We start from the raw sequence: 15,263 nt of genomic DNA, 5'->3' as shown, positions 1-15,263 counted from the left end.
ACTTGTGCCAAAATTTAAAGATATGCGAGTGCCACGTAGCTGGGCACTAATGGTAATGTTAATGGTAATGTTATTTGACGTCGCTTGGAGCAAGTCAGACTATTTTTGTATTTTGCCCAATTGTATAGTTAGCTATTATTAATTAACTTCTCGAATATTGAAATCAGAGCAATGTTGTCACTCAGAAATTGGAGGCTATCATGAAAAAATCCCGATCCATCTTTCTGTTGCTCTATACGCGCTACATAAGAGTTTTGTTCTGAGCCTGAAAGAAGCCTGCAAAACATAAAAAAGTGTCGTGCGACTAGTCTTGTGGCACTTTAGCCTGCTTTTCTGCTTAATTTCTGCATTTAAGCTGTAATTTACAGCCTATATTCAGCGTTTAACGTCAGCTGGCGAGGTTGCAAATGCAGCACGATTCAAAAGAACACAAATAACCTAGTTTTTCCTAGCACGAAAAGGCACTTAGTTTGCATTATCCCTGAATTTTTCTGGTTCTCGACGTTTCTGATAGAACTAAATTCTGCGTAACGCGCTTGACCGGATGTTGTTAACATGGCGATGACAATTACCCAAGCTTTATACAGGTCAAATACTAAGTTTCCGCCATTGATTTACCTGTAAACCACCGCGAAGAATTGATTGGTCCGAAATACCTTTAGAAACGGAACCGATTAGTTCAGATTCGTGTGAACGAGCTCAGCCGCACTGATATCTACGCATATCTATGCAGTCGATCTGTCTTTTTCACCTGCTTTGCTCTAAATGTGAACATAAAGTTTATTGCAATTGGTATTGATAAAGTATTTACTGCTACGATTGCGAATGGCCCCCAATCGAACGCATTTAGTGATACTGCAGAACCCGCAGCGTTTCAATCCATTCACATCGGTTCTGTTAAAAAAAAATAAAACTCGGCGCTAGTGCAATGGAAAACTCGGCGGTAATTTAGTTCCGCTCAACGTGAAAGCTGGGAAAGTGCGGAGCAATGATTCCCCGGTGTTTCCTTTGTGTTTTCCTTGTGTTAATCTTGTGTCGACGCTTTCGACATTTGTAGACAGCTGGCGAGCAGAGTGTGTTTGGGCCTTCACGATGTTGGGATTAGCTTGGTTGCGCTGGCGAGCAACTTCAGCTTCTCGGGCGCGTACAGCGTGATCAGCCCTGCGACGGCGCTGTCTTTGACGGGCGACTGCCCGCTGTCGCTCCACGCGTGCTCGCTGCTCGGCGCCCACGGCGGGAAAGAGCGTCCCGGCGCGCCGGAACGACTTTTCTAGACGCGCTCGTGTTCTCCTGCCAGACGTCGCGCGCTGATTGGACGCTGGAGCGGCGGCGCGGCGAGCGGAATCCTCCCATTTGTGGGGTGGTGGCGCCCTCTCTTGCGCTGTGCCGGTATTAGCCGGGCGTGTTAGAAGCGATGTTAACAAATTTTTGTTAATTAATTTGATTAATTCATGGTGTTCCTGTATTTTATATTATTCTGAATCTAGTTTAATTTTACCCGGTTTTGCGCTGGTATTGGCATGTTTTAGCCCTGTTTTGCGCTTGTGTTTTCTGAGCGTGATGACATGACACATTAGACGCAGACAGCCCGGGCCCCTAAAGTGCGCCGAACTTAAAAAAAAAAAAATGAAACATACCCTATTTTCGCGCGTATAACCCGCCCTTGCACATAACCCGCACCCATAACTTTGAATTCCACGAAAAAGAAAAAAAAAAATAAACTCGCGTATAACCCGCACGCGTATCCGAAAAAAATTTGGACTGGGAAGTTACAACTACGTGCAGTCATCATTTTGTTTTCAAAGCAAATTTATTTCAAAATGACTGCCGCAACGTTGTCAGTGCTGTCGTCCGATTCACTGTTGCCATCCGAGGCTTCATCGCCGCTCTCAAAGACGTAATCGTCTTCGGAACCATCTCGCAGCAGCTCTGTGGCCGATTTATTCAGCAGCGGCTACGATCTTCAGTTTCTCTTTCACTGTGAAAGACTGCCGCCGAGACACTCGTGATGCCTAAACAAGGCTGGCCAACTGTGCAAACTGGGCTTACAAGAAACAGCACCTGACTCATGCGAAAAGCGTGCGAAAAGCATCTAACCAGACTATGGACGTGGATCTGGCTATAACCTGTGTTGGCCTCTTATTGGCTTAACACACGTCGATGTCGATAGGCATGCGGACAACGCGGACTCTGCACGGCAGGCCGCGCGTTGCCGTGAAGCCGACCCCCACCCCCTTCCTTCGCGAATCTTCGCAGGTAACCCGCACCCCCACTTTTTAAGCAATTTTTTCCAATTTGTGGTGCGGGTTATATGCGAGAAAATACGGTAACTTTTGTGAGCACAATGTGAAGACTGTGATGACCACTGTTCTGTGAAGCAAAATCACAATGTGAATACTACCAATGCATGTGAAGGAAACTGTTGATTCATCATGGTCACGGAGCCTATGCAGCGTACAGCGAGTTTCGGTCTCTTACATGTAGCTTTTAAATAATAAACTACGTTCTAGAAGGTAATTTTTGCAGCAACTTTCCTAACTTCGATGTGACTAAAATGTCGCCAGCTATTCATGCTATTCAAGTCGCTAAATAAAGACGCCGGTCACTAAATAGAAAGCTTTGTCTATCTAGGTAGAGAGGCTATAGGTCTCACAAATCTGCTACACAAATAAAGTTTATTCCTCCTCCTCCTCCTAAACAGACAAGGAAGTCGCTAAATCTAGCGACAAGATCGCTAAAACGGCCAACACTGATTTCAGACCGGTACATTATAAAAATGATTTTGTGTTTTCAAAGATGGTTAGGTGAGACGGCCCCAACAAACACGGGATGATGCAAGCGGCGGAAGATGAAAGCTGTTTTAGACTGCCCAGCGACAGCCTTCTTTGCAATGCAAACAATAAACAAAGGGAATAGTTCAAAGAATTGGCGAAACAAACGGGGGGGGGGGGGGGGTTGAAAGTGCCCCCCCCCCCCCGTTTGATTCGCTTATTCTTTGAAGTATTCCCACTCAGAAAACGGCAATTCACGTAACCAAATGTTGTTATTTTGTTCATGTGACTTTGGTAATTGTTTCTCCAGAATTCTAGTTAATTTGAGGTCATTTTTATAGCATCACATTTTCTTTCACGTTGCACAGTTTGCCTCGAGGTGTGGGTTCAAAATTATGAATATGGCTGAACGCCAACAGCAGCAGGAACTTTTGCCAAGCCTAGCAGCTTTGTGCTCATGCTCCCGTTTCTGTAATAGAAACAAATAAACTTCAAATACTGAGTAGGCACCGCGTCTCCATGTTGGCTCACGTTATCTGCGGTAGGACGCGCACGAGTTCTGTATACTTGTAGTATTTGCAAATCGACGAGCTTGCCTCTAGTATGGCCATGTTTGCGATCTTTCTTTTAATTTTATTATTATTATTTTAGTTTAAGCACGTTTCTTGGAAGCTACGCTGCTTTTTCTTAAACAGTAAATGTGAAGTGCTTTATTTCAGTGAGTTTGTTGCCTTGATTTCGTTCTCACTACACTTTTCTTTAATAAGTAATAATTTTGAGATGCCCGGCTCTTTAGCATCCAATTTATCCGCACTGTCGCATATAACAAAAAATATAATGCCATTGCTGACGCATGATGTCAGGAACATCAGCTCACGCGTGTGGAGAAGAAACGATTTTTCTTTTATTCTTCCGGGAGAGTAGCTCGGTCCCTGCGTATATAACACGTTGAGCCTTTTCCAAGAATTATGCCGTTGTTTATTGTTGTCATGCGCCAAATCTACCCCCCCCCCCCCTTCCCCCTTTTTGGAAAAAAAAGAAAGAAAAGGCAGAAAAAAAAAACACACAAACACACAGACGCGTGGGGGACACGCGTCTTTTATCCCGTCCGCATAGGCGTCATTTTTTATGCGCGCTTTTTTATCCCTCCTTCGAGTTTTCTCTGACAAAACCATCAATCGGGCGCCCCCGAGGCTCTCCTTTGTGGGCCGATGAATTGCGTCGCCCGGAGTCGACTTTGCGAGGCCCGGGGACTGCGGTGAATCCACCGGCGTCGCATTCGGCTCAAGCCTGCCATCTGTCACTGTCGAGTTTCCGGCCCACCCACTGGAGACAGGGCCGAAGAGTCTTCGCGGCTTACCTATCCTCGGCTCTCCTCGGCACCATCCTTCGCTTCGTATCAAATGCAAGTGGAGAAGGGAAGACCTAGTACAGTCATCGAGAACAGCGGAGCGGTCGTGTACCGACAGGACGCCTAGTTAAAGGCTAACACCGTTTTCTCTTTACTTTCTCTTACTTTCTCTTTACTTTCTCTTATGTTTTCTCTTTACTTAGAATACGCGGCGGTTGTTGTCATCTTGCACCAACTATATCTGTTTGTTCTTCTCTTCGCCACCTTATGTAAATCCGACAGGGGAGGGACAACCACCCCTGCACTTGTCGCTTGCTCGCTATCGGTGTATATGCTGATTCGTGCGGTAGCGTTCCTAAACGTATCAACATGAACTCTCTAGCTGGTTACCTGCGGTTGGAATGATACCCAACGTTTCTAGTCATCCTATCTGTATTCTGTGCCAAACACTGTTTACTGAGTTAATCGCCGCTGATGAAGGCTCAAACTGCAGCTTACGCAAATTGAGGCACCGTTTACACGGGCTTCAATCTTCTGGTACGTGGCACGATTGCAAAGAATAGGCTACCGAAAAGAAACATCTGTATCACTGCAGCTAAGAAAAAAATGGCACATATATTTGCAGTTTAGGCATGCAGACCTGAAGTGCGATGAGCTGTAATGGCGTTTGCGAATTCTGCAATGCAACACTCAATTCAGGCTGCTTGCCGAAGGCAAGCAGCCTGAAATTGAGTGTTGCATTGCAGCCTTTTTGATTACGCTAGTTGTGCACAAAACCTTTTCCCTTACCGTTGCATCTTGAAAGTAATCAATTGCGATAAACCGTACCGTACGAACAGCCCAGACGATGGGCCGAAGTCTTCAAGTTCGGCAGTCACGGGGGTCTTTGTAAAGAAAGGAGCATATTATTTTGTTTGGGTAGGCTAGTTTGATACACTAACGCAGTGACGTCATTGGCCGAAACAGATAGCTGCGCTTGTGAGTGTAACAATGTGCGAAGGAAGAAAAAATAAAAATAGAAAGAGAGCTGCAAACTGAAGAAAGGACGTGTCCCCTCGAGATCACGCCAGCATAGCCTTTCAGTGACCGAACCCATTCGATACGAGAGCTGGATGAAAATGAGGAGACAGAACTATGAAACAGTAAAGCACGAAATTGAAAGGCTGATAAAGTCGTCACCACAATCATGGCGCGAGGCTATGAGAAATGTGCTGAGAAGAACTAAAATCGATTGTTAAGAGTCTGTCCACTACGGGAAAAAGCAAACGAAATAAGAAGAAGGAAAAAGTCGAGAGAAAATTGAGGAGCTGAGAGACGGAGATGACCGCAGTGGTACAAGCGTGCACTTGGTGAAGTCAGAAAAAGCTTGCAGAGTGTAGGAAAACAAGCAGATGAAGAAAAGGAAAGAAGCTGCAAAACATGGGACCCCCTCCCCTTTCTTTTAAAATTCCTGGGGGACAGTCAGGCAGCCGAGTTGGACGCCGAATGAGTTCATTCTACATTTGCGGAGAAAGTTCATCAAAATGAAAGAAGAAGGAGGGGGGGGGGGGGTAGGAGAGGCTTGGCCCCCAATGTCGATGCGTGAACGTGGCCGTTGACATAAGGGCATGCAGGAGAACACTTGGATTTCTTGATGTGGGCTTTTTGCTTGGAGGAATCAGCTTCCAAACAACAGCGAGTTGAAAACAGTAGCTCTGGCGCCTTTTTTAAATATAGAAACTTTTAGGTGGAACATCCTGGGGCTTATATTACCGATAACTCCAAGCAGGTAATACATTATTTATATTTATCTGACACTGCCATCTGTTTGCTCTCGGGTTAGCTTTGTGCAGGGCTACTGCCGTACAAGTCTAGCGTTCTTCCTGTATTCAAGCCTCGGAAAAAGGCATTTTTAAAATTATGAAGTTAACCTTGCAGTAAACTGGCACTCATTGCAACACTCTTAATTTATCCCGTCATTATTTTGATAAAACCTCTCCCAATCTAACTCACATCAAAGTGAGCTGGGATGCTGTAGCGGGTTTACGGGGGTCTTTTCCCTGATGCAGTTTGTGCTACATGCGCCGGTTGGCTCTAGCAGCGACTTCACTGCAGGACATTGATCGTGCAACCGCGACGCCCTTGTGTGGCTTCAGTGACTCTCTCTTGTAAATAGATGCAGCTGTCGGCCACTTTTCTAGCATTTGCACGGTGTATTCGGCATGCGGTATGCAGTTGAGTAATTCCTGTACAGTTAGACTGTTTAGTCCGGTGCATTCGGCATGGGGTATGCAGTTGAGTAATTCCTGTACAGTTAGAATGTTTAGTCTAGTGCTCTGTTCTGTCGCTGGTATCCTTCCTATGCACCAGCTATAGCCCGACAACACGGTTTTTTAACTACCTATACATTTTAGCTCACTCTACCCGTACACAAATATTCGTCTTGAGAGTCAAGGCGACGTGACAGCTCAAAATAGATGGAAGACAAGGGGAGAAAAAGAAGCAGGAAGAAGTGAAAACTCACTCACTCACTCACTCACTCACTCACTCACTCACTCACTCACTCACTCACTCACTCACTCACTCACTCACTCACTCACTCACTCACTCACTCACTCACTCACTCACTCACTCACTCACTCACTCACTCACTCACTCACTCACTCACTCACTCACTCACTCACTCACTCACTCACTCACTCACTCACTCACTCACTCACTCACTCACTCACTCACTCACTCACTCACTCACTCACTCACTCACTCACTCACTCACTCACTCACTCACTCTCAAATAGTAAACAAATAAAAAAAATTATTTCCACCCCATTTTTTTTCTCTCGTCTGAACGCCATAATGTGGTGGCACGGAAAGGCCAACTCGCAAACGGTCATTCTCCCTTGCCGACATCCGTGATGACTGCCAGAATTCATGAAGATAGTGATAAAAACCAGTGCTTGTCTGGATGGCGCAAAGGGCCTCCATTTCAGATGCATCCATTTGTGGCGAGCACTCATCTTGTCGTCTGTCCCCATCCCCATCGCCGTATATTTATTCACGACGAAAGAGATCCAACATGTCCAACTGCACCCATTTGGGTAGCTACATAAATTCATAGGAGACACAGAGTGGACTTGTAGTTCAGCGGCGGGAATAAGGAAGGCGCTGCGCTGCAGCTGGACATCTCAGCCACAAATGATGGATGTTGTACCGGGTCGCGTTGTTGCGGCGCCTATGTACACAGGAGGTCAAGGGGGCCTCAACGTGGACAGAATGCACACCGGAAATGAAGGCGCGTCTTGAGGCACCGTCGGGAATGACCAGACTCGTCACCTATACCTTTTAGGAACAGTTCCCCGCCTTTGAGCGCGGATGCATCGCGCGATGGTGCCGTCGCGCCCAGTAACAAGGGCGATCTCCAATTCAAAGCCTGCTCGTGACTTGCGTGCTAAGAGGGCCCTGTAAACGTGTCCAGCAGTCTGGGCGCGCATGTGCTGTGCCTAGCGAGCTCTTGTAAACGAGTCAGCGAATATATATTCGCGCCACGTGCATCGTTGGGCGGCCCGAGCTCCTACTTGCGTCTACCTCAGGTTCCCGTTATACTACCGCCTTTGACACGATTTTGTTCCTTGCTCTTCTCTAATTTTTATTTCTCTGCCGCAGTGGGTTGTATGGTTGCTCTGAAGAAAGTTATGGAAATAAATTTAATAAAGGTGCTTCTATTGTCAGACTGAGTGATGTGTGAACAGGTATTAAGTATGGGAAATCGGGGGCTGGAACACTTGTCTGGTATTCGTGCTTGTGTATTAGCTTCCGAGGCAAGTCTGCTATTTCTTGTATTGTCGTTGTCTGAACAAACGATTTTAATCGAGACATGACGAGTAAGACATCTTCCTCCCCCCCTCTCCCCCCCTTTTTTATGCACAGTTCCGCGCTCGTATATGTTAGTGTATGCTAAAGAAAAACTAAACCAACGACATTACAAACGTTGTAGGTAATGACCACAATTGCTCGCACGTGCACCTCGTAAACTAGGGAGCAGCTCTGAAGTAGTTTAAGTGGCGGAGCGATTACGTACGCATGGTGTCACCCTCCAACTTTGCAATGCACTCGTGTCGATATGAAGAGGGAAAAAAAAAAAAACGAGTGGTTCCAGGTCACGCTTGCGGCTTTCACTTTGCAGTTACACGGCGTTGTTCCTGTATAATTGACTTATTATCATCAGCTTCGTACAATCGTTTTTCTAAACTCATTAGTCCAGAAATAGAGTTGCCCTTATCGCTGGGAGAAATTCTCGCGCCAGTGCGAGCGGCATTGAGTAAGTCTCACATTATCTGCATCATTTCTAGATAGTGCCATTTTATTCGGACGCCGTTAATTTCGGGTGAAGTTCTAGCAATATTTAAAGGTTGAATGATCAGGTCTAGTTTCTATTCACTTCTTCGTCTTCTTTTTTTTACTTCTTCTTCTTATTTTTTTATTATATGGATTTTAGGAGATGTTGGCGCCTTTAATTGGCGCCGGCTACTCCTTTTCACATAGAGGTATGAAAAAAAAAGAAAGAAAGAATGAACCTACACGCATTAAAATTAAATGTCAACTCCAAATCACAATAACACAAAGTCCAGTCACATAAGTGCACTAATACCACACTAATACTGAAAGTCAACTCAGAAACACAGCAACACAAAGTTCAGTCACGAAGGCGCATAAAGTTAAACACAAAATCCAGTCACATAAGTACACAGTTATGTCACACTAAAACTGAAAGTCCACGCAGAAAAAGGGCACACAAAGTTCAGTCACATAGCTGCACCAAAGTAAACACAAAGTCCGGTCACGTAATTATACTAAAATCACTGCACATAAGATAGCATGGATTCGAATCAAAGGAAACTACATGAACCCAGGTGTCGAATTGACCATAGAGTGAGTTTATCACAGATAAACACTCTTTTCAATAGTTTCCGAGAATATTTCTCGCTTCTAGAAATCTTTGGAGGGCCATTAACGCTCGTCTTTGCAACGAATATGTTGGCCAAGGACCTAATATCTTCCTGAGGCTGAAGGGCCTGCGGTCTAATGTCTCTAAATAACGTGCTAAACGTTGTCTGTATGTATCGTGTCGCGGACATTCTAACAGAAGATGCTGTACATCCTCATCCGCGTGGCCACAAGTATATTCCGGACTATCAGCTCCCGAAATTTTTTGGAGAAAATGTTTTGTGTACGCGGTACCGAGCCGCAGACGGTGAATGAGTGTTTCGAAGGCTCTGGTTGTATTTAATGTGGACGGGATTTTGAATTGAAGTGCAGGGTCAATGTGAAATAAATCTGAAGATTTCGAGTTCTGATCAAACCATGTCGCTTTGCAACCACGGACTGAGATCTGTCTTAGTATGTGCCGCAATTTTCCTTGCGTCAGAGGGAGACCGTGTGTGTCGGTATTAATATGCGCTTGTCTAGCAGCCATGTCTGTTGCAACATTCCCAGGGATATTGCAGTGCCCAGGTATCCATTGGAACAGTATTGTGCGAGATTTTTCACTTGCCTTTGTGAGCTCCTTTAGTGTCTCATAAACTAACGCCATGTTTTGGGAATTGCTGATGCCACCATGAAGTGACGACAAAGCTGCTTGTGAGTCACAAAGGATCACCCATTGGTTCCCTTTTTGCGTTGAGTTTATGTATCGTAACACAGGCAGTATAGCAAAAAGCTCTGCTGTAGTTGATGATGTCGTGTGAGAAAGTTTAAACGTCTGTATTCGGTTCCATTCTGGAATGAAAAAGGCAGCTGTAGAAGAATTTGGTTGACAAGAACCGTCTGTATACGCTTGAATATATCCAGGGTAGCGAAAGTATATCTGGTACAACGCCAGTTGTTGGGCTGCTAGCATAAACATGTCTCGTTTGCGAATAATTCCGTCAACCGAAAGTTAAATTTTTGGGACGGCAAATCGCCATAGAGGGTAGGAAATATCTGAGATCCAAAATTCGTTGTGTGGTAGTAGATTTTTTTGCACCTGAATCACAGTATTGATGTTCGCCCTGTCTCTCTCAATAAGTGTAATTGCTAGTGGGTGCCTTTTGTGCTGCACTGAAACGCGAAAGTAGTGTCGACAAGTTTCAACCGTCCTCATTATTATTTAAACGTTTTATTTTCGCGGAAGTAGCGCAAGCACAGTTGAGGTGTAGCCGGATTGAAGGCCATAACAAGACAGAGAGAGAGGGACGTTCGGTCCGTTTGGGCAAGATTGCTAAAGTTTGTGAAGGTGCTCCCGTCTACTCTGAAGCCATTTCTTTCCATCGTTCTCCATATTTCGTGGTATTCCGGGCACTTCGCCAGTGGCGACTGCTTAAGCAAAGTCATGCGTTAACAAACTGGGATTAAGCAAGACGTGAGAGCAGGCTAGTTGGTATTCCATTACTAATGAACTTTAAGCGCAAGGGAGACGACAATGACGACAGGACAAACTTACATCTGTTCGACCAAGTGTTTCCTGTTGTCACTGTCGTCTCCCTGGCGCTTAAAGTTGATTAAACTCTGGGAATTTCATCAATTTAAGACGTTCTTTTTTTTCAGTCCTGACGCTTCAAACTGCATACCGTAGTGCGTTACGGTCTTTGCACAGCATTTTATGACAGTGTATATGTTTTTAAATATTCGAATGAGAGCTCGAAACAAGCTGTATCAGACCTGTTGAGGTGGTTGGTGCTCCCAAAGTGTGTGTGGGGGGGGGGGGGGGGAATAGAAAGCTTGTAGTGGGAACACTTGGTAGTGCTTACGCCTCGCTCTTCCTCCCCCCCCCCCCCGCACGCACGCACACACACACACACACACACACACACACACACACACACACACACACACACACACACACACACACACACACACACACACACACACACACCACACACACACACACACACACACACACACACACACACACACACACACACACACACACACACACACACACCACACCACACACACCACACACACACACACACACACACACACACACACACACACACACACACACACACACACACGCACGCACACCACACCACACGCACACACACACACACACCACACACACACACACACACACACACACACACACACACACACACACACACACACACACACACACACACACACACACACTTTTTTTCTTCTCACTCTTGAGAGATCGTACGTACTAGTTCGGTGTTTTTCTTCCCCGTGATGGCAATTTTTGCGCCCAATCGTTCCGCAACCAGCCTTCGGGAATCCCTCCACTACGCACAGTCCGCGTCTCCCTATCGTTCTACCACGGATAACGAGCACCAGTTACTGGGTGTGCGATGGCGTTCCCGCGTCGTACGCGCTAGTAATGCGTCACATTCCAGTCCGCCCCGATAGCCACGCGGAGTCGTCCGCAGCGTCGCACTTGGGGATGGATCCCTCCACGGCCGTCAGCGTCACGCCGTCGGAGGATCGGCGACAAGCGGGGAGAGCCTAAACGGCGCGCAGTAGTTCTTTCGGGATAAGGCGAATAGGAGTTTGGGAGAGGCCTGGTGTGAGGAAGGGTTGCGCCGATCAAGTGCTTGGACCCGGGCCAAGGCGGCCGCGATTCTGCCTCAGCCGGCACGGCTCAGCGCTCGCTCGGAGCCAGAATAAATGACGCTCGGCTCGGGGCGGTGGGTGAAGTTTTCTCGCCGCGGCACCGGAAGGAACGAGCAAGCAGGGACAACAAAAAGTAAACTGCCACACATATCTGTATACACCTCACTCTCGCTCTTCTTCTTTCCGCACACCACATATACGTTCTTACATACTCGAGCCCCTCTTGGCGCCCGTTACAAGGGCGAGAGAGGAAATAAAAGCGAGGAAGAGCGAGGTCTAATATACGGCCATCTATCTCTCTTCTCGGCCCGGCAAAAAGAGAGTGCGCGCGCACTGTGCGCCGCCGCAGTGTCACGAAGAAACGGTGTGCACTTTTGTGCGGGTTTACTTGACGCTTTCGCTGAACGAAGTGGGGAGGCCCTGTGAGCGCTCGGCTGTTTGCGTAATTGAGTTTACTGGTTGTAAACCGCCGACCAGAACGGAGGGCGATGAGCTGCGAAACGCGCCGTAAAAAGCGACCTCGGTTCCATAGCGGGGGAGCGCGCGGCCGTCGAAGGGGTCGACGAACGACGCGCCGCCCTTTCGATGCGCGGACAAAGTAGATGGAGACGAAAAACTCAGAACGGATGGCGCTGGGGGTCAAGCACAATAATCTATATATATAGAATATACATACATTTAAAAGAATGTAGAAAAGACTTGAGTGTATAGGTGGGGCCAAACTGCGTTCCCCCTCTAAATCCTTTGTTCGGAGAGGCAATTTATGTGCGCCTATAAGCAGTTCATGTGGTGGCGATGCGACGCTGATCGAATGGTTAACCTCGCTAAATTAAAAAAATACAGTCGAAGGTGAATGGCACGTGAAATACGTGAAAGTACGCGACGAGAACTGTTAGAGAGATTCGACTGGCCCTTGAAAACAAGGGCTGGTGTTGCCACTTGTCTTCGGCTACTGACTATACGCGAACGATTCGAGTAATGAAGGACAAACGGTACGCTCGCATCGCCGCGAGTGTACCACATTAAACGCTGAACCTGCCATTTAGAAGGTCACCATTCGATTCTGAGTGGATGTTGGTGAAAAGCGACGGCGGAAAAGCCGCCTTATTAGATCGGCGGAGCGGACAGTTGGCGTTTCGTGCATGCGTTATTCATTCAGTTGTAATCACGGCTGGAGGGACAGTCGATAACCTGAGCACGTCGCTAATTGGAACGTGTCTCTCGCTCTGTTTTACTGTGCTCTCAGTGGGACCTCGTGTGCAACAGGAGGATTTTGGCGACCCTCAGCATGTTCCTCTTTGGGACCGGTCTCCTCGCGGGCCACTTCCTCTCGGTCGTCGTCTCGCACAGGTAACGTCGCCGCCCGGCGCTGCTTTCTTATTTTTTCTTTCGCGGGACAAATTCAGCGACGCGCCGCTTAGAGTCGCCGGGAGAATGAGGAATGGGCGTTGCGAAAGCGAAGATAATTAGATCGGGCGCACGACCCTTTTGAGCTGACGTTTGCCTTTAACAATGCCGACGCGGCTGCGCGGTATGTATAAGAATTACGGGGTCAAGGAAGATCGACGTCCTAAGATCTGCTAAGAACGTGGCTAGGAGGAAACTGTTTCTTTCATTTTTTTTCGGGCCTTTGATGGTGCGGAGCGAGATTTGGTTATGCAGAAGACACTGTTCTGGAAACTCTTGTCTCGATAAATCGGTAAAGCTTGACGACTCGATAAGTGCCGTGCACCCACCTGAATGGTATATAACAGTCGGTTCAGGCATGCAGGTAGTTTTCGACCACGATTTCAGCCTCGATTTGAGGATGGTAAGGTGAAGATGAAAAAAAATGAAGTTAGTAGAGATATTCGCTGGCACGGAAGCGTGAGCTGTTGCTTTGATGTCGAGATGAAGCGCTTGCGTATGCGAGCGATGCATCTCATGGGTTCCGTAAGGACAAAGTTGTGACTTCACGCTTCAGTAATACACGTTTTAACTTTCAGGAATGGTATACCAACTACCATTGCCGCTGCTGCTCAGCGGTAACTCTTATCTATAGTTAAGTGAATCCTAATCAATTCTATCTTTATATTTCTCTGTGCGATAGCGATCTTTGTGATGCTTTGTTCTGCGACATATATTCTGCCCTCCTGGTTGGGTGTACTTTAGGGCACGCACTTTGTACGAAATAAATAAATAAATAAATAAATAAATAAATAAATAAATAAATAAATAAATAAATAAATAAATAAATAAATAAATAAATAAATAAATTTATTTGCAATTTAACGGCAAAGAACACTCATCGCCTGGACGAATGATAGCTGTCGTCGTGCTCGCTTTCACAATTTACGTCCCGTTTGCCACCAAATGGTTCATACAAACAGGCTCACATAGTGTAAGCGCCATTTCTGCTGGACTCGTGGTGTCGGTTGTCTTCAGCATGTTGCCGCCGTGGTTAGCAACAGGACAACTTTATTGTCGCGTGCCAAGGCTCGCCACATTTGGTGCTTCGGTGGTGTCCTTTATGTGGTGTCCTTCGGTGGTGTCCAGGCGATTTTTTTTTATCATGTAAGAAATAAAAGACCCTGTTAGTTGACAGACAAATTCGGCGCAGCGGTACCGTCGCAATAAGCCTGACGAAATAGATTTTTGCGGCGCATATTGAGGGTAAAAGTCAACAAAGCTCAGTCCAAGCAGTCGGTAGTCGAGTTCAGTATAGGGAGAAATTATTTTCTGGGAAGTGGCCTTCAAGCAGGCATTTGCAATGACTATACCAGCGCTACTGTTACATCGCGTATATGCATGGTTTCTGCTCATAGGTGGGGCCAACGTGCCTGCTTCACGGCGTTCCTGTTCGTCCAGTGCCTGTTCGGCATGCTGGCCGCCCTGTCATCGAAGTTTCTCGTGTTCCTGCTATTTCGAACCCTGGTGGCTGTTGGAACGGCAGGAACGTGGACTTCACTCTCCATACTAGGTGAGCGCGTTTCTCGAGCTGGCTACATTGCTTCCGTGCGTACAGCGCGATATGTTTGTGCGAAATTATAACCAGGCGTTCTTGGAAGTTACAGGATGAGGTATCGGGTGAGCATTTAATATGCGTGTGTGTGTGTTGCTATGATTCTGGTATAACGGGTTCATCAGTAGCCGAACTTCCCATATCGTCACAGTTAATAAACAACGACAACAACAATGGGATGAGTAAGGAGGTAATGTTAATGCTTTTCATTTTGTTCGTGCCCACGTTGGTTACATAGGTCACCAACCTTTACCAGAGACATTAAAGGTCGAAAGGAAGAGTGTGCTTGAAACGTTTATAGAAGTTAGAACTTCTTTACTGCACTGACTCCTTATTACCCGCGCTCAAAAGTGGGTTGCTTAAGAGTGACCTTGCAATACCGATGGCGTTGATTGTTTCATTCTGGGAGTTAAAACGCAGCTTACGCAATGCCGTCGGTTACTGTTCAAGGGTGTGTTCATCATCGCTGCTGTTGTCTGAAAGCGCGTGTGACATTTGCCGTCTCTGTGGCTCGCGCACTTCGTGATTGTGGAGGTGATTGTAGTCTACCTGG

At 46.6% G+C, this 15,263-nt stretch overlaps 1 protein-coding gene across 1 annotated transcript in view; it reads left to right on the top strand.

Annotated features, from left to right (window-relative positions):
- Nucleotides 1–15,263, top strand: part of LOC119450488 (beta-alanine transporter-like) — a 70,109-nt gene that overhangs the window by 24,544 nt on the left and 30,302 nt on the right. The window contains exons 3-4 of the mRNA XM_037713965.2: nt 12,956–13,059; nt 14,514–14,668. Coding sequence (XP_037569893.2) covers nt 12,956–13,059; nt 14,514–14,668 — 259 coding nt within the window. The remainder of the gene's footprint in view (nt 1–12,955; nt 13,060–14,513; nt 14,669–15,263) is intronic.

Source organism: Dermacentor silvarum, chromosome 1, assembly GCF_013339745.2.
Source record: "Dermacentor silvarum isolate Dsil-2018 chromosome 1, BIME_Dsil_1.4, whole genome shotgun sequence".
NCBI lineage: Eukaryota > Metazoa > Arthropoda > Arachnida > Ixodida > Ixodidae > Dermacentor > Dermacentor silvarum.
The sequence above is the reverse complement of the archived record's forward strand: the minus strand, read 5'-3'. Positions and strand labels throughout refer to the sequence as shown.